Source organism: Solea solea, chromosome 2 (genome assembly GCF_958295425.1).
Source record: "Solea solea chromosome 2, fSolSol10.1, whole genome shotgun sequence".
In the NCBI taxonomy this organism is placed as follows: domain Eukaryota; kingdom Metazoa; phylum Chordata; class Actinopteri; order Pleuronectiformes; family Soleidae; genus Solea; species Solea solea.
In genome coordinates this window covers 21,186,069-21,204,587 of record NC_081135.1, presented here as the reverse complement: position 1 = coordinate 21,204,587, position 18,519 = coordinate 21,186,069, and the positions used below count along the sequence as shown (strand labels likewise).

The 18,519-nt window shown below is 39.6% G+C and overlaps 1 protein-coding gene across 6 annotated transcripts in view; it reads right to left on the bottom strand.

Annotated features, from left to right (window-relative positions):
• Window positions 1-1,152: 1,152 nt before the first annotated feature.
• Window positions 1,153-18,519, bottom strand: part of LOC131455356 (protein FAM124A) — a 34,792-nt gene continuing 17,425 nt past the window's right edge. For 3 of the 6 annotated variants that reach the window (XM_058622929.1, XM_058622930.1, XM_058622931.1), the window contains 2 exons: window positions 10,760-11,526; window positions 1,153-3,312 (listed from right to left, as the gene is read on the bottom strand). In XM_058622929.1, coding sequence (XP_058478912.1) covers window positions 2,506-3,312; window positions 10,760-11,526 — 1,574 coding nt within the window. In that variant the 3' untranslated portion in view covers window positions 1,153-2,505. Of the gene's footprint in view, window positions 3,313-10,759; window positions 11,536-14,053; window positions 14,512-18,519 lie in introns of those variants that run through there. The other 3 variants (XM_058622928.1, XM_058622932.1, XM_058622934.1) reach the window with 2 other exon arrangements.

Sequence of the window (18,519 nt, the reverse complement as noted above, 5' to 3'; positions counted from 1 at the left end):
ACATTTCTTTGCGAGATAGTGAGGCACATGTGCTCCAATAGAATTTAAACATAATGCTATGGTTTTACACTGGGGGAAAAAAACACTTTAAATGGCATGAATTATGCATAAAATCGTTTTTGTGTATTGCTTCTAGTAGAGATCTGGGTCAGAAAATGAAAAAGTATCATAAAAAAGTATGTAAAACTTTGTCAAGAATTCAAGGATCTCAGTTTGCACACGGATGTGTTTTCCAGGCCTCTACATGTGTAACCTCTGATCTGTGGAAGCAACACATTCTACCACATCTCCATGTCAATTGGTTGACGACGACATCATCTCTTGGCTGCGACGAGACTCCGTCATGGCGACTCCTTGTGCACCGTATTTGGATTTCCCTCTTCAGTGTGTGCAGAGACCACACAGACAGATCCACACCTGTTAAAGTGCTCTAACGGTGGAGAGAGAGAGGGCGGTTTCAGCTCAAACATGAGGTTGTTAAAGATTTCCCCAGACACACAGCAGACAGACTGATAAACTGCACCAACAAGAAACTGAAACATGACATGATATAGCACAGATTAGTTTATAATCAAGGTACAATTCCTTAATTAACTTTTAAAGAGTTAGTGCTACTTTCAAATTAAATCTTAAGCCTTAATGGTAAACACAAGAGGGCAGCACAGTGTTGTATTAAAGATTTAAATGTCATTTGGATTTCATTTTCATTTAAATGTTATTATGACTTATATTCTGTGTGTACAGTTTAACCTCACTTTAATAAGCATTTTGGTTGACATTCCTTATTTTAATGTGCCTGTAATTTTTATTGATTTGACTTGTGTTTTAAGTAATAAGTTCTTTTTATAATGATCACTGAATTCATTAATGATCATTAGCATGTGTCTAAAGTAAAGAAACCTTAGATTTGAATTGACATTTTTATTTTCAGTTGTTTTCATCTGTGAAGGAATAACTGCCTTTCCATATCTTCTTCCATCTTCTGGAGATGATGCGATATGTTAATATTAAAATGTAAGTATCTCTCTCTAATGAGCCCACAACACGCCGGACTAACAGTCATCAGGTAAACACAAACACAAACACAACTGTTAAATATTTAAGGATCCACAACTGCTGCAGGGACTGTGTGTCTGTCAGCTGATCCCAACACAGACATCTACACTTCAGGCTAATGGGTGGTAACAACGTGAGCTCAGTTGGTGAAGGTCCTCCCTGTTCCCACCTGCAGGCACTTAACCACTGCATACATACACTGCACAACATGGTCTTTATATACCATGGATATAATGTACACATCTTAAAGGCATGTGCTTCAGGTCAGCCTTTGTCAATCATCTATTTAACCCATTTACACAAGTATCTGTTTCCAGATAGCTGCCACACTGATGTATCAGCTGACTGACAGGGACCAAAATCATTTTTTAGTCAGTTTGTAGTTGTAGGAAAAGATCTGAGCTGCTTTCAGAAGCTCCCACAGACTCTATGAATAATATAAGTACATACATAACAATGTAAGTTAACCCTTAACCCTTATTTATAAGAATGTGCAATAGAGTCCTATATCCTTTTTTTCATCACAACCTAGGCACTCTGATGAAAATGTTCTTTCATTTTCACCAACCATATAAACACACTTGAGCACAAAGTACTCAACATGTTTAAAACCGTATTGAATTTGTGAAATTTGGAAATATGTCACAGTTCAAAGTTCACTTGGCTCGTTGTTATGAACAAAAAGAAAAGAAAAACGGGCTATTTTGTGATTTTTGTAGAATTATTGCTACTTTATATCAAAAAACACATTTTGTAAAGCCTGAATATGCATATACAAATCTGTGCAGTGTGAGCACAAAGGTACCCAAGTCAGCCATAGAAGTCTCCCTACTTGTTTAGAGCAGGAGTGTCAAACATAGGGCCCACAGGCCAGAACCGGACCACCCAAGGGTCCAATTGGCCCTGCAGGATGAATTTGTTAAAATTTCACATTATAATTACAGTCTGCTCATAATGTGAAAAACTGTATTTGTCAATTTCAGATATCTGTGACTAAATATGTTGTGCCTTTGTAGCTTCATTATGATCTGTAAGTTGTTGCACATGTAAATGGTAAACTTTTGCATAATATTGTTGAAATTGCACTTATTTTTCCTCAAGGGTTGGTATGTTCCTTTAAAGTAGCAGTACAAGGAGCAGACTTGAAAGTGAAACGATTTTATTTATTTAAGTGTATCTATACACAGTTATTGATTGGTCCTTTATATGAGTAACTTCATCTTAACCTAATATTTACACAGATTAAATCTCAACGTGAAAAAAAACCCACCAGTCATGAATACATGAGAACATTATATACAGTTTTTTTTTTTTACTGGTATTTACGCTCACTATCACTGTAGTTCTACTCTCAAACACCAGTGGGCAGAGTTGAGCTGTTCCAAGTGTCTCAGCCCTGACTCCTGTCATTCATGGTGAGAGTGAGTCATCTCAGATTATAGCTGTAGCTCAAATGTAGAATTCCTGGTCTTCTTCCTCTGCCTTATCATCTGCCTCTTCAATGGGTGCACTAATAATGCTGCAACTGTCAAACTGGTTTATGGACACGTCGCTCAGAGACGGAGCAGCACTTATGGACACACTGGTGCTTTGGAGATATGTGCACGGGGTGTAGTTGATGGAGAAGCTTTGTGGAGTCCGCCCCAGTGTGGCTGCCTTGTAGGTGTTCTCTGGGACTCCAGAGCAAAGGGAGGGTGCGATGTCTTCAGGTGGTGCCGATGACGGCCTGCTAGTCTGTGGCGTGTTTGATTTGATGTACGCAGACACCACAGTTAAGTCCACACTGTTGCCTGGGGTTACTGTGTTCCCAGTGTCCACATCTGTCTCCTCTGCTCCAATCAGAGACTCCACATTGAGTCTGAAGGGCGGGATGAGGGAAGAGTTTCTGCGGTGGGAGTGGCTCCTGTGGTGCGGGCTGGAAGAAGGGCCGGAAGAGGAGCAGGTGGAGTGGGAGCTGGCTGATCCAAGGTTGGGTATAGAGAAGAGGGAGCCGGACTGCTGCTGGCCCCTCCACTGAGTCCCCCAGCTGTCCGGATGTTGCCGGTCAGGCCACGGCTCCTGCTCCTCTGGCTCCTCACAGGCCAGTGGGAGGGAGCTGTGGGAGGTTTGGTGGTGGACCTGAGGATGAGGCATCACTCGCTGATGATGCCTGCGGTTCCTGTAAGAGGAGCCAGTGCGGGTGATGGTGGATGGCGCCGAAGCTGTTTCGTTGCCAGGGTCGTGTCTGCGTTTGAAGTGGGGACCTGAGCTTTGCACCTGAGCAGGAGAGAAAGAGAAATCAATAAAGATCCGTGCTGATTGTGCATCTAACTTCAGTGGTTTGAGTCAGTCCAATGAGTCATTTTACCATAACAGCTCATTTTTGGGCGATTATTTTTATGAGAGATAATAAATGTAATATGCAAAATTTGAAATACATCATAATGCTTTGGGTAGGAGCACTTCCTAGACTCAATAAAGGTCCAGTGTGTAAGAATTACTGACATCTAATGGTGAGACTGCAGTTTGTACCAAACAGAGCACTCCTCTGCTTACAGGGAACTACGGTGACGTTTGCATGCCAGAAAGGATGTTGTTCTTCTTTGTTTGCGTATAAAGGTTCCACTTCAAAATGCTAAATACATGCTCTGGCTGGTTTGCCATTTAAGGCTGCTTTAACAAACATGGTGTCACAAACAGCAGCCTCCATAGCAAGGTCCTTACGTATAGAGTTTGTGAAAACCAAACGATTTTTATTTTAAAGCTTGTGTAGTACAGTATATCCATATTCTCTCAAACAATCCCTTCTAAATGAGACACAATGGAGTCAATTAAAATGCCTTTAATACAATGGCCGAATACAAACAAACAAACACAGACACTTTAAGCCAAAAATGTTTGAATTTGAGTTTTAAAAGAGAGTGCTCTTTAACTAGACCTCACACTCTGATAATCAGACTGAGTAGCCAAAGTGTTTTCACTTTGTGGGAGGTGAACCAGGTTAGCGCCGCCAAGAATAAGTCTCATATTGAATTATTACACTCATATTCCTCACACATGTGAAGGGAACAGTCTTTGCTTATGTCTGGGATCGGATTATTCTTACATGCATGCAGCTGCGTGTGCGAAAACAATAACACAACAAGGTGATACATTTTCAACACGCGCGCGCACTATACATACATAAGCTGCCAAGACAGTCTCAGTGTGAAACTTCAAAATGACTTAACGTCTGTCACTTCCAGAGAAATGAGCATGAGGTGCATCTCAGTTTCCTGTGGATACAAGCGATGTTCTCTCTAAATCATTCTCTGTGTCTGATACACAGAGGCATATTTTAATGCTCTTTTTCATTGCAAAGAGTAGAAATAAGAGCGACTCCCATAGACCATATCTAAAAAGTAGACATAATCTTCCGTTTGGGACGGAAAACCCACGTTTTGAAACTGTGAGACACTGAACTATCAATAATCACATAGTATCCATTCATATTTATTTTCTTTCTTTATTTTTATTTATTTTTATTTATCTTTCCTTACATTCTATTTTCCTCTTAATGGCAATATAATTTATGCAAATGACACCACGTTCTGTTGAAGAAGAACTGAAACTTAGACCTGAGACTATTACTCCTGAGGAAAACGTATACTGATATTTTAAAATCAAGTAGGCTCTTTTTCCCATGTGACTTCCATTCAAATAGAAATGGAGATCTGTTTGCATCAAGCCATCAGCTGGCTATTCGATAAACTTCCACTCTTTATACACACGCCTGTACCTGAAGAAGAAGCCTTTATCTCGACAACCAGCTGAACGTTTTCTACGTAGAATTCCCTGCTGAATCCTTTTGTGGGCGTCGTCTCGTTTTACTACATTTTACTGCTGTTGCCTCCATGTGTCTCGACGTGAAATAAATCACCTCCTGTGTGCAGGGAGGGAACGTCTCCGGGTGATATGAGTTCTAAACAACACGGTGCTGAGAAACGCAGGGAGAGTCGTGTGAACCTGAAAAGGCTTCAATAGCGCTGCGTGAACTCATCTGAAAACGGTTTGAATGTAACAGACATTTGTGTATATTTTAAAGTTACACAAAATAAAGGATGCATGGCAGTGATTTCAAGCTTGCGCCGTGTTGTTTGATAGGACTTCTGCTTTGCTTGCACAGGGAAAATGGTGGTGGTGCTATCTTAATGCACACTCTATGAGGTCACAGGAGAAAGAAAAGGAAAATAGGTGCACATTCAAGACCATTAACCGCCCTCTGTGGGCTGTTATGCAACCCAGCAGAGTGTTAGACGGAGGAGTATAAGGGAACCCTGGGGTTAAAAAAGCCCCCTCATGCCCCCTGTTTTTAGCGCAGCCACTTTATGAATCTCAGCAGCAGCTGGAGAAGTCATTAGTGTCCAAAGGAGGCCCATTTATGTCACACCTTCATTTATGGAGCTGAGTTATCTCCAAACACGGACACTGTGGATCAGAATCATACGTTACATCTGCGAGGGCCAAAGTCGTCTGGAGAGCAGAGTAAAGATCTCCTGTTCTGACCAAGACGTGAATATGTTCTCGTTTATAACATGTAATGCAGCTGCAGCAGTGTTCATTTCACCGCTCTGTCAGTTCGGTCCCTCATCTTTGTTTTCTTTTTCCTTCAGTAGTGATACCGCAGCTCCCTCCCACTCTGTGTACTGATAGTTTCTCCATGTTTCTGCTCCATCATCCGGCTTTTCATACGAACAATACGAGCAGGGTCAATAACTTTTCACACGGCAGCCTCGAGACAATCATTTCTAACAATTTGGGGAAAAAGGGGATTTTTCTTTCTTTTTTTAATTTTTTTTTTTTTAATTTCCGTATGTTCAGATTCAACAACAGTAATTATCATGGAAAGATTTAAGTGTCCTGAGAACAAGAGTGGAGCTGTGATTTTCGTGGAGACAAGCGTCTGTGTTACTAACAAGTTTTTTTCTTTTCATGGTTAATAGGATTTCACCTTGGCTTCTGGACATTTCTGGCCTTTTAACATAACTTAAAATTGATTAATTGATTATACAAGTTATATAGAATTACCATCCATCCAATTGTGGCTGATATTTACAAAGGGGGTGAACGGTGAAGGTTATGCTAAAACAACATGTAACATGAGAGACTATTGAGCAGAGGGTCTCTCCTCACAGGTGCAGCTCCTTAAGCTAATGACTCGTTAGGGCGACACCTGTTCATGTGAGTGAGACACTCACTCGTTGAGTGGACGCTCTGTTCAGTGAAAATCACATCATCACTCTCTGTTATTATCTGCTGCTGCTTTTCATAAAATAGTGGACAGGCAGAAGGAAAAAGAAATTTTTCTTTCAAACCTTAGAAAATGAAGTTAAAGATGTTGAGATTGAGTCAACTTTCAACTTCATTCACAAAGTAGGATGTCAGGTTTGTTCTTGAAACTACAATTCAAGTCAAAAAGGAAGTCAAACTAAATCACCGACTCTTTAAAAACAAAATAAAGTGGAAAGGTTCATTTTCAGTACGAGGAGCTACCACGGCATTACATCCTATCATCAAAATCTTCCTAATGTGTGGTTCCTGCTTCTGAACTGTCTGAAATGCTGACGACGACTTTGTGTGCATGCACTGAAAGACAAATGTAAATTGTTTGCAGTGTTCACAGAACACTATACGTCCAGCTTGATTTTTTAAAGCTGTAGCTTAACCTTTAACTATAAACAAATGTTTGTTACACTTAAACCACTGTCAAATGAGTTAACAGCAAAGTTAGAGAAGCAAATTCTTCTAAGTTTAATAGTATTGCTTTAGAAAGCCTGTTTTCAGATGCAGGACGCAGCATATAAAATAATGTTTCTGTTCACAAAGACCAAACTGAGGCAGAAAAAAACAAAAAAAAATCAACAAAAGTTACATACAGCTGCTTTAAACGTTATTCTTCATATGCAGATAAAAAATCATCTCATCTGATAGTTTCTTTTTAAGATAACTGACTTCTTTCTCAACATTTTACCTCAATTTTCAAATGTAAAATAATAATAATGAAAAAATCTGCCTGTATTGCTTTCTAATAAAAAAAACCTAATATGCTACCACAACAGAAAACACAAGAAAGGAAAGGAAGCACATCATTTGCTTCCTTTCATAATGTGTTTGTCTGTTGTGTGTTGTTGTGTGTTGTTCCTGAGGTGGTGCTGGAGCAGGAGAAGTATGACAAGAGGAAAATGTGAGCACTTCAATGAGGGATCAATTTGTGTGGGAATGTGTTGCCAAAACATCTTTTTTCTGTTTCTCTTAATTCCTTCTGCTTGTAATTCCTTGTTGTGATGGAGTCTTTCAGTCTATCCATTATAATATTTAAAATTGAAATGTACTGACGCATGGTGTATGAAGAGCAGAAAATATGTGACTGCCAAAATACTTGGTGTCTGGACTTTATTTGAAAACCTGAAAACAAAATACCATCCATGACAGATGAGTGAGAAAATGTGTTTTATTGTTTGTTGCATTCATATAAATATATATAACCATTCAGTGACTGAAAGGAGTAGGAGTAAACATTATTTTTAAATGAATAATAAATAATATGATAATAATATTCGGTTGTATAATAACGGTTTTATTAAGCCAGTCTGTAAAACATGAAGTGAAATTATTTTCATTTGACAGAATTTGAAGCTTTAATACAGTTATACTTTCATTCTTATAAGTGTGTAATCACCTGAGCGTAAGATGTTTTGTTTTTCATTACCTCACATATGCATGTAGGTAGGATGGTGAGTGCTAAAGTTAAGGCAACAGCAATTGTGTGTCTGCTCCAAGTTATTTTCTGCAGTGCACTTGGTCCCGTTTATCTTTCTCTCACTCTTCACTTCTTTATTTCGTCTTCTGTTTGTCTCATCTAGTCTCTCCCCTTCAGGGAAGAGGGAGGTTTATTCTTGTCTGCTGCTGAGGCTGTGATTTAAAGTGTAATGACACTTTTGGGAGGCTAGAGAAGGAGAAGGTGTGTGTGTGTGTGTGCGTGTGTGTGTGTGTGCATGCACGCGTGTGTGTTGTTATCTCAAACATCATGCAGGTCCACTGCACTTGTGTTCTGTACTTCAACTGTTCCAGTGAACATTTGGGTTAAAGTGTGCATCCCTCTTTCTGCTAATATGACGTGACAGGATCTGTCTAGTTTTCTGTGAGGACAATATGCTACAGTGGTAGTGAGGAGCAGCAGCAGGGGGTGCTGGGTAATGAGGTTGTTGACGTGACAATGATCAGACCCTTTTTAAAAATAAAGAAAAAAAAACTTGGGATAAGCTGGGTCAGCCAGAGAACTGACCTTTAGAAAGACAAAAACAGCACAACAGAACATTAATCTTCAGTTACACACAGTTGTGCAGAGTCAGGGAAATGTGTGATTTAATAATCTGCTCGACAGTTTGTTTGTGGCTCTTTTTAAAGTCCTAATATCCCATTCAACTGGAAACGATTATCAATATGCAGTTATGCTGTACTCATTTTGTTATTAAAATATAGAAATATATAAAGAAATACCAGTCACAATTACCATAAATCAAATGCCCAGCAGTCCAGAACCCAAATATATTACCCTTGAAATAAGATATAACAAATAAAAGCAGAAAATCATGATATTTGAAAGGCTTTAAGGATTGATCAATTATCAAAATAGATGAATAGTATAATATAGAATATAATATTGTACATTTTATATTTTTCAGTTGAATGTCAAACTTTTTAGGATGTCACATTGAGGTCAAGGTAGTCAAAATGGGCATTCCATTCTTCTATTTCTAATCCTAGATTCTATATATGGTACAGGAAGAAAAAAAAAAGATGTATCATAAAGTTTTATACTTTTTCTCCCCTATTCGATGGACCTTAAAGGAAACAGGATGGAGTTGCAGCTGTTTCAGGCATGCACTACTTCTGGAAAGTTGAATAAAAGTCCCATTGATTTTCTGTGTAGACAATGTTATGTGACAGCTGGAACACTATGGACTTGGGTGCACATAAAACTAGTTAAATCATCTGTACAGCAAAAACACAACTGGTTTGAGGGAAAACTCAGGTATGACTCCCAAATGCATGTCAAGAAAGAAACATCCAAACGCAGAGCTTAAATATCTGTATTGTGTCCTGCTAATGGCAAGCTGAAGTCTAGACTTGCTCCTTCCTTGTAAATTGTTAAAAAGCAGAAAATGGGTGATATATTGTTATTAGCTTTTTAGAGACTGGTTTTATTGTCTAAAATGGAGCGGGACCACATGACTTCAGTCCAGGTGGCAGTTAAGCATCATACATATGGTAAAATGTCATGATAGATCAGCTTATTGCTTCCCTCAGTGCTGTTTCAATCCCAGTAATGGACTGCAGCTTAAATGGATTGAACTTTCAAAATGAATTATCTAACACTGCCTGGACAAATATCCTCTTGGAAACTGATACCCTCCAAACAAGGACCACTGTGTGTGTGTGTTCACACACTTCTGGCAGCCCTCATTGTTATGTAATTGTCATAAAGCAGTCGCAGTAAATAAAATCTGTAAATTCAAACTTCAATTATACTGGATGTTGGATAGAGACTTTCGTTAAGAGCTTGTTATATTTAGACCTTCGTAGAATCAGATTATTTTAATGATAGAAAATAAAACATACGTCTTTCGAGTGGAAGTGGAAGCGGTTTTTCTATCTTTTGAAATGTTACTTCCACAATTTATGTTTCAGGCAAAGTGCACCAAAATATAAAGATTATTAAAGGCTACACAGCACCAAAATAAATCCCTCGCTCTTTGGTCGACAGGATAAGTTTTGGGGAAATCCTCAGAACTAAGTGCAAGAGCAGAAGGCTCAACCTCATCAGTGAAAACTGGGCTGGATTTGCCAATCTACTGCCAGGGTCAAACTACACATTAGAAGCATGATTACAGCAGATGAACAGATGGTATTTGGAACGGTTGGACCTGCAAATCGATTCTTATTCACATCTTTTTCACATGTAGTGCGTCACAGTGAACGATAATTAATGCCGCGTCTGGGACTCCTCGCAACCTCCCAACAGAAAGTCTGGCATGTTTGATCTTTTTTATGCCGTCTCTGATGTGTTCTCTCACATCAGCAACGCTGAATAATCAGAGCACACAGCAACTATCAGGCACGCGGCTTTTGTTTTGTTTCATCTAGCGAGGCCCTCTGGATCTTTTCCTTCCATCAAGTCAGACGTGATGATTGGTCAGATTGGGTACAATGGTGTAGTCTGTCATGTCTCTCAGTCAAGCCTCAGTAGAAATGTACGACTCTGTGTTTGCATAATCTGACGAGTAAATACTGACTATAAGGGATAGGAACCATACCAGTTTTTGGTCTGATACCATACGGATATCACATCCTTGCCACTGGCTAGTTAAGGACTTGATTTGTCCTTAACAATCAAGGACAATCATTAATCCCACCATGTTGCCAGTGATTAGTGAAGCATTTACATCTTATTTAGAGTCAATGGATCGCTTCACATCTTACTTTTACACCTTTCTGATATCTGCAACTATTGTTTTAGCCCGAAATGGACCAATACCGATACTGAGTATCATATCTGCTCATCTCTAGTGACCACTGTAACAGACAAAAAGATTGTGTAGTCTGACGTAAGGCATCGGGCATCATTTACTGTCCACTGCTTTATCTGATTTGACCTCAAATCAAGAACTGAATGCACTCTCACCTGCAGGAGGATCTTATTTCCTTCATAGTCCTCCGTCTGCCAGCGGACCTCACTGATTGGGCTGCAGGTATGTGGCAGCAGGGGCACCAGCACTCCAACGTCCCGTACCCTCACCTCCATCACTGCCGACTCCAGCACCAGCGGAGTCTGACCTCGTGGGAGCCTCTTAAAGGATAACTGAATCTCCATATCTGGGTTGGAGTACACCACAAAGAAACAGAAGTCCTCCTTCTTCTGCGATAACCTGCGGTGAAGCAGCAGCTTGTACAGCCGCACCATGTCGGCATAATTTTCATGTCGGCAATAAACAGTAAATCGCACTATCTCTTTCCCGTAATGCACCTGTCGCACGGCCCACAGTGGTGTTCCAGGAGACAGAGTGAAAAAGTCCTGACTGCATGGTGACAGTGGAAGCATCCGCCGACCATTGCTGACTTTCTCAGTGTGGTGGTATCTCCATGGCGGCCTCTGCAGAGCACGGTGCAACATTAGTATCTGCTCCTCGCCACCGTATGCCTCCTGGAGGAAGACGATGACAGCCATTGCTGGCTGGCAGGTTGTTCCCAGGCTGCCATTTTGGTGGTTCTTGGGCCGGGGCCGGTGGGAAACAGACGCTCGCTCCGAGACTCTGAAGAGCTGCAGCTCTGGGTGAACCCATGCAAGCACGGCATCGGCAGCTCGCTGCAAGAACTTGCCCTGGCCAGGGTCGGCGATGAGATGGACACTGACGAGGAAGGGATCCTGGAGCTCGCCCATGGATACTTCACCTCCACATACAACACCATCAAGACAAGTGGAGAGGGAGGAAGGAGCAAGAAAACATGGGGAAGAGAAAAAAATTATTATTAGTCTTTTCTTTTTGAACTTGTTACAATCATACAATGAAGGAAGCTAGACAATCCATTTTTCCTCCACACACTCTGGCTCGGCCCACAAGTACAATGTTTATGGGAACAAGTAACTAACACACTGTGTGGACTCATTGGCTCTACCATTCCACTATCTCCTTCTCTATGCACACTCAGGGACCTGGACATACTCACCACACACTCAACACACACGATAACACAAATGAGAACTTGTTGCCCTAGCCACCACCAAGCCAATAATAATAATAATACTCAAAATATAAATGGATCTTCTCCACTACTCAACAAATATCACTAGAACAACAATCTGCTGCACAAAACAACCAACTGGAACAATTCTATGAGACATATTCTATGGTTTTAAGCACACTTTGAGTGTCAGTGAATTCATGCCACAAAAAAATTATGTAAATAACTGTGGAAAACATTTTTGTTTCCTCGCCCCACCAACACCACCACCACCACCACCATGGAGCAAGGCTTCTCTGGTGAGGATCATTAGTGCCATTAGGAGGTTATTACTGAAGCCAGAGGAATGTTCCAGACCACAGCAGGAGCAATGCATTCAGGTGTGGCCTCCTCCTGAACCCCTGACCTCGAAATGCTCAGCATCCTGGCACAGGTAGTGCAAACACTACGAATGACACGCTCCCACACTGCAGTCCTTCTTAATGTTTTCATTCTTATATATGCACGTATTCAAACTTTATGTTCTCTGATCTCTCATTCTTTTCCTCCTCTGTGCACATTTTCTTTGGTCTGTCTCCCGACTCCTCGTGGGATTTGTCCCATTTCGTTTTGTGCTTCGAGGCATTTTGGGAAAAGACACACAGCCTTCTTGTCCCTGGAACAGCAGAGTGTTTGACCGTTGCCAGAACCTCCCCGTGAAACAGAGAGGCCAACAAGGGACAGGTTGTCTCTCATGAGGCCCGCTGGCCTTTGTAACTTTCTACTTGACCAAAAGAGGTGACATTTTGGAAATGTTAAGATTAGGTTACAGTGGAACACTGCTAAAAGGTCATCATTAGAGGTGTGCATTACAGGACCTTAAAAAGAAACCACAGTTATCGCTTGATATATGTAAGATAAGTAATAAGTGTGATGGCAAGTATAAAAACCTGAAACTATGTTTTTAAAATAAACATCTATAATGGAAATGGACAATTTTAAAAATGTTTTTTGAACATTAAATTGAGTTTCATTCTCTGTACTAAGTTATATTTATTCATTCATCATCTACCACTTTATCCTCCACATGAGGGTCACAGGGTTACTGGAGCAATCCCAGCTGACATAGGGCGAAAGGTGGAGTACATCCTGGACAGGTCATTAAGGGTCAACAAAATCAGTACCGGTGTATCAGTGTCAGTACGGGTGAAAAGGGATTTCTGTTCTTGGTTGGATAGATATGCAATTGTGTGAGAAAAAAAAAATATCAAAACAGCAAATTTACAACATGGAAAACCCCCGATGACTGGATCAGGACACACTTGTTGGTCAGATAAACGGTCAGGATGATGAGAAGTGGAAGAGGAAGAGTCCCTGCAAAACCTTTGAAGTATCTCAAATGTCATTACTTTAAGTTGTTAGAAACTAAATAAACACCGAACAGACTTCATTCTGGTATCGAGTTCCAAGCGTCCTCATGACACTCAAGTCTGTCTAATGAGATAAAGAAAGCAGCATCAACGACAGATCTGTTGCGGAATTAAGTCAAGTGCCAGGACACAGATGTCCTGGAACACTCTCTCACACACACACACACACACGCACACACCCACACACACACAGTGTGCCATGTTCATTCATGTCCTCCTGATCCAATCAGAATCAGTGACATGTCACCGGCATTTACACACCCATTACCACAGGGATGATGATGGAGTTCTTAGTGGTTATTTACTGTCCAGTGCAGTCACACATGCAGAGTTTTTGCCCTCCACACTGACTTTAATCACACACAGGTGTCTCTCACAGTCTCTGAAGAGTCAGAAATACAAATACAGTCCAACATCTGCCTTGTTCAAACTGATGACAGACAATAAAGCAAACAGAGCAGCAAATGTGATATAATCAAATACAGCACTAAGACAGTGGTTCCTTTTTTTCCAATGTGTGTTAACCTGTCTTCTCTCTGTCACTTGACTTTCCCCAAATCGCTCCACCACTACGTCTTCCTTTTTTTTTACATTTATTTTCACCATAATTCCTGGGAAGTGGTAACATAAAAGACACAGGAAATAAATAAGAATCTAACTTTGGGTCTGACGGAGGCCACAAAAGAGCCCACACATACTGACGACCACACACCACATAAGAATCATTATCGCTCCTTCTGGTATCTGATATTTGAATCGTAAACCACTAACCCGTGGATGACTGGCAATCACATCAAACATTTAAAACTCTGAACAGACTCTCATACCTTAAACAGTTATGCACTTGTTTCTCCCTAGAAGAACCTACAAGAAAGAATAAAAGTCAAAAAGTCAAGTAGTGCCGTTGGTGGTCTAACAACTGTACCGCGCTGTCTCACTACGAAACAACAGGATACACATTTTGAACCTAAGAATCTCGCTGGTATGCAGGGTTATCAATCCATCACCGCTCACTGAGAAAACGTGATCGGAATATCCTGTGATCCTGTTACTGTTGCAATTATAGCTATCACATGAGAAACAAAAGCTAACACGGTGGGAGCATGTTTCTACCCCTCAAAGGAGATAAGGCACATAAAAGGACAACTATTTGAGTCAAAATTGAGTTTTTTAAGCATTGTTTATGAATGCATTTGTCCCACCTGCCTCCTTTTGATTAAAAAATATTTTGCAGTTTACAGAGTTTCACTGTCTTTGTTTGATTTGTATTTATCAAGGCTTTCACCGTTCATTGGATGCTGAAGTATTTCTCGTGTTTTGTCTTAATTCTATTAAATCTAATTTGACCTCTTAAGATATAAAGCTCATATAAATGGTAGACACAATAATATAACCATCTGTTGCTTTAGGTAATCCTGTTCAAATGTGTTAGAAGTTCACAAAATGTACAGAAACTTGTCACAAGCAAGGTTTTTATAGTTAACTAAAACTAAGGAAATAATAATAACTAGAGTTTAAAAAAAACAAATAACTAACTGACACTTAATTGTGTGTTTATAAAAGTAGCTACAATTGTAGGAAAAATGTGCTTAGGTTTCGTCTTTGAAAATTAATTTCATACATTTTGGGTTCCAATGAAGTGTATTTATTTTTTGTCTGCCAGCACTTTTCATTCATACAAAATATGTAAAAAATGTTTTTAATTTGTTTTTATTTACAATGTGGGACATAAGGCTGTTCAAGTTAAACACAACATTTGTTATGTAGTTAATTGGGTTGAGTTGGTTCATCTACGTGAATTAAACCTCTAGTCTTTTATTGGGTTTATTGTTTTGAGGGTTATTATTATTATTATATATGTTGTTATGTTTATGTGTGTCTTTCGTCTCTTGGCTTTATTTTTTAAAACTATACTCACTATAAAAACAAATTAAAAGTAACTCATTTTAAAAACAAAAAGTCAAAACAAAAAAATAAAACTTTTATAATCTTGGTCACAAGAACAAAATTAATTAATTAATTCAGCAGCCAAATAAAAAAGGCATTTAGCTGTATTTTTGTAACCAACTCAGTACTTAGTACTTAGTCTGATCATTTGCCTTAGTAATAAAGGTTAATGGGAAGCTGGTACCAAGGAGAAAAATTGAGAGATTAAGTCACTCCAATCCTGTGAAGAGGTTTGTGTGTAAAGCCCTGGAGGAGTGTGTCTCTAAGCTCTTAATCCACTCCAGTCGTCAGGCTGAAGCTGATGCTCTGACTTGACTGACTGCATACACACTCATGCATGTGCACAACCGTCCACAACACACACACAAAATCAATTTGCTCTGTTATAGATAGGCCTGTCTTTTCTGATTCTCGCAGACTGTGTTTTCAAGTGTTAACCGGCAACACATGCTCGCAGCCATAGGCACGGACGATGACGTGAGATAAAACAACACACTTTCCAGTTGCCCTGCACATATGAAAGTGATTAGCAGCGAAAACTTAACCAAGGCCTCAGTGTGTGTGTGTGTGTGTGTGCACTGCAGTCACAGCTTTAGCTAGCTTGGCCCTCAGTGAAAAGTCAAAACAACTAAGGGAGGAAATTCAAGCTGGGGGCCCCTTTTTTGTCGTCTGGTAAAAAAAAAAGAAAGATGGAAAAAAAGATGCAAGGTCCAACAGTCATACATCAGCTTTTAGGCATGCCAAGTAAATTAAAATTGGTAAGTCCTAGCTATATAATAAAGTTCTAAAGCTCAGGAAAAACCATAAGAAGTGATTTGTTTTGTGGTGCCAAACACATTTAACTTTTACTCTGATTGAGACCCCGCCAAGTCTCCTGTGTAAATGAACTGTACTGTAAATGGGACACTTACAGAATAAGACTGGCAATATTTTATATTTTAAAAACAACAATGACCTGATCCTAATAACAAGTAGTTAAGAGCCAGAGCTCATAGGTCGTCTGGGCCATGAAACAATAGCTGTTGCAGTGTGTGCTGTGTATTTCCTTATCGTCTCCTGTCACACACTCAGCAACACAAGATTGATCTTTAATGCACGTGGGTCATCACTAAGTGAGGTGGTGACCTTCAGCAATTTAATAAATCAGTGCTGCAGAGAAGTTCAACTGTATTTTCTGGGCAGTAAATAGTAACAATAAAGCACAAGCCTAATAAGGTAAGTTTCCCTCCTGATTCCATTCTCTCACTATCTGTCTCTCATCTTCTAACTCTGTTTCAAGGCTTATAAAAGGTTAGGTAAGGACTCACTTAAGACTGAAATATATGTAAACAAACATTTTAAAACAATTCTAATGCCTTTATTATCATTGCACGGCCATGTAAAAACACAAACAGTGATGTGCCTCTGTCATGTAGACAGATGTTCCAACACGTTTTTCAGATTACATCTGGACCATGCGTGTTAGTCCATGGTAGAAAATAGTCTTTTAACAGAAGCACTATATGCCACTGGCTTAAAAGTACTAATCACCTGTTACAATTTCTTTTTTAAAAATCAAACAACCTGGCACCATGGACAGGGCTTTAGGGCTGGGTGAAACGCTCTTTTCTACATGTGCATACAGTCTAACATTCCACGCATGTGTACCCGATCTCACTTTAAGTAGCAGCAATTTCTTACCAGGAAATTGCCCTCAATTGTTTTTCCTTGTATTCTTTGAGTGCTGAGTTGTACCTGAATGGATACTGGTGGACTTTCTCATGAAACTTCTTCTTCTTTGACACTTTCAACCAAAAAAAAAAGAAGACTGGAAAGTGCTACGAGGGCATTCGCAGTTGAGCATGCGTACCTCCTTCATGTAGTGGACCTGCACACATGTTGACACTGAAAATATGACCTGGGACTTTAAGTTTTGTGCTTTTATTTGTATTTACTGACTATGTTAAACAACTCCAGTCCTTTCTCATATGACAGAGACATTTAAGTGATGGATGATAAATCACTGTCTTGTGAGATAGAGCTGGAATTGAAAACGGCTGCTGAGGTCGCTGCTTTTCAGCTGCGTCTCACTCATTAGTCCAATATGCACACAGAAAACTGCAACTCGGCATTTCTGCACATAATTAAACTTGTGTAAATGATGCCTGCATATGTTGACACAATGAAAGTGAAGGACTTTGTTTACTTCGTCGTCTCGAAGACACAAAGGAACACAGCTTGGCGCTCCGCTGCTGCATTAGCAAAACCTGAAAATGAGGAGAATTGCCAACTTCCTTTTCCCAGAGCAAGATATACAAAGGGGGTCTGTATGTGTATGCCGCCAACCCTCCAGTTTCTCAGGAGATAAAAGCAAAAAAGACCACAATGTGGAGCCACTATTCACTGCCCATTGCTGTTGGTTCTAAACTTGAGGATTAGATAGATTAGATGAGTTAGGACAGACTGTTGTTGGGAGAAGATTAAAAGTGGAGGCTTAGTCGGGAGCCAGTCAACAGAGCTGGTTCATGCAAGCCATGCCTGACCCTCATCATACACTGGAGGAAGGCAGATATAAGAGTTATTATAAGAGCTATGAAAAAGAAGTCAAACATCAACAATAATGCTCTCTAAGCATTTGGAAAGTGGTCTATATCTATTCCAATACATTAAAAATGAAATAAAATGAATAGGTTTCAGGGTGTTTGAGGAGGTTCACATTCATATTGCACTGTTCATGAAGTAAAACATTTGGTTTACAATGCAGATGCAAAATGGATGGAAGGAAACCTGCTTTAATACTTTACTCCAACAGAAATCTCAATGAGAATGAGAACAATGAGAAAAAACCCAGGATAATAACATCTGTTTTGAAATTGGTACCATTCAAATTTGTCATAAATGCTCTCAAATTTGATAAAAGAAAATGCTAATTTAAGAGTGTTGTTAACAAAAATATTAGAAGATTAGTAGTAGTCAGTGGCACAAAAGTGCAAGAAGCACAACTTGATGACATAAATAAAAAACACTAAGTGAAATCAAAAAGTGTTAAATGAAGAAGCTTTTTGTTGCTGCTTCTTATCTGTTATTGTAGTAGCATTTGCTTCTTGCACTACGTTGAGGAATGCTGTGGTTTCCTCAGTCACATGATTTCTAAACATGATCCTTTATTCGCTGGATTGTTTCCATTGCACTTATTTGCATTTATCCTTTAATGATACACCAACTTTTCCACCTTCTGAAATGATGTTGATATTTCAAGATTTTTTTAGATTTGTTTGTGTGCTTCCATTCAACTTTTCTCATGTTCAAAATCAAAAATCCACATAAAAACAGTCCGACGGAAAACAACCTATCATGATTCTTAGTT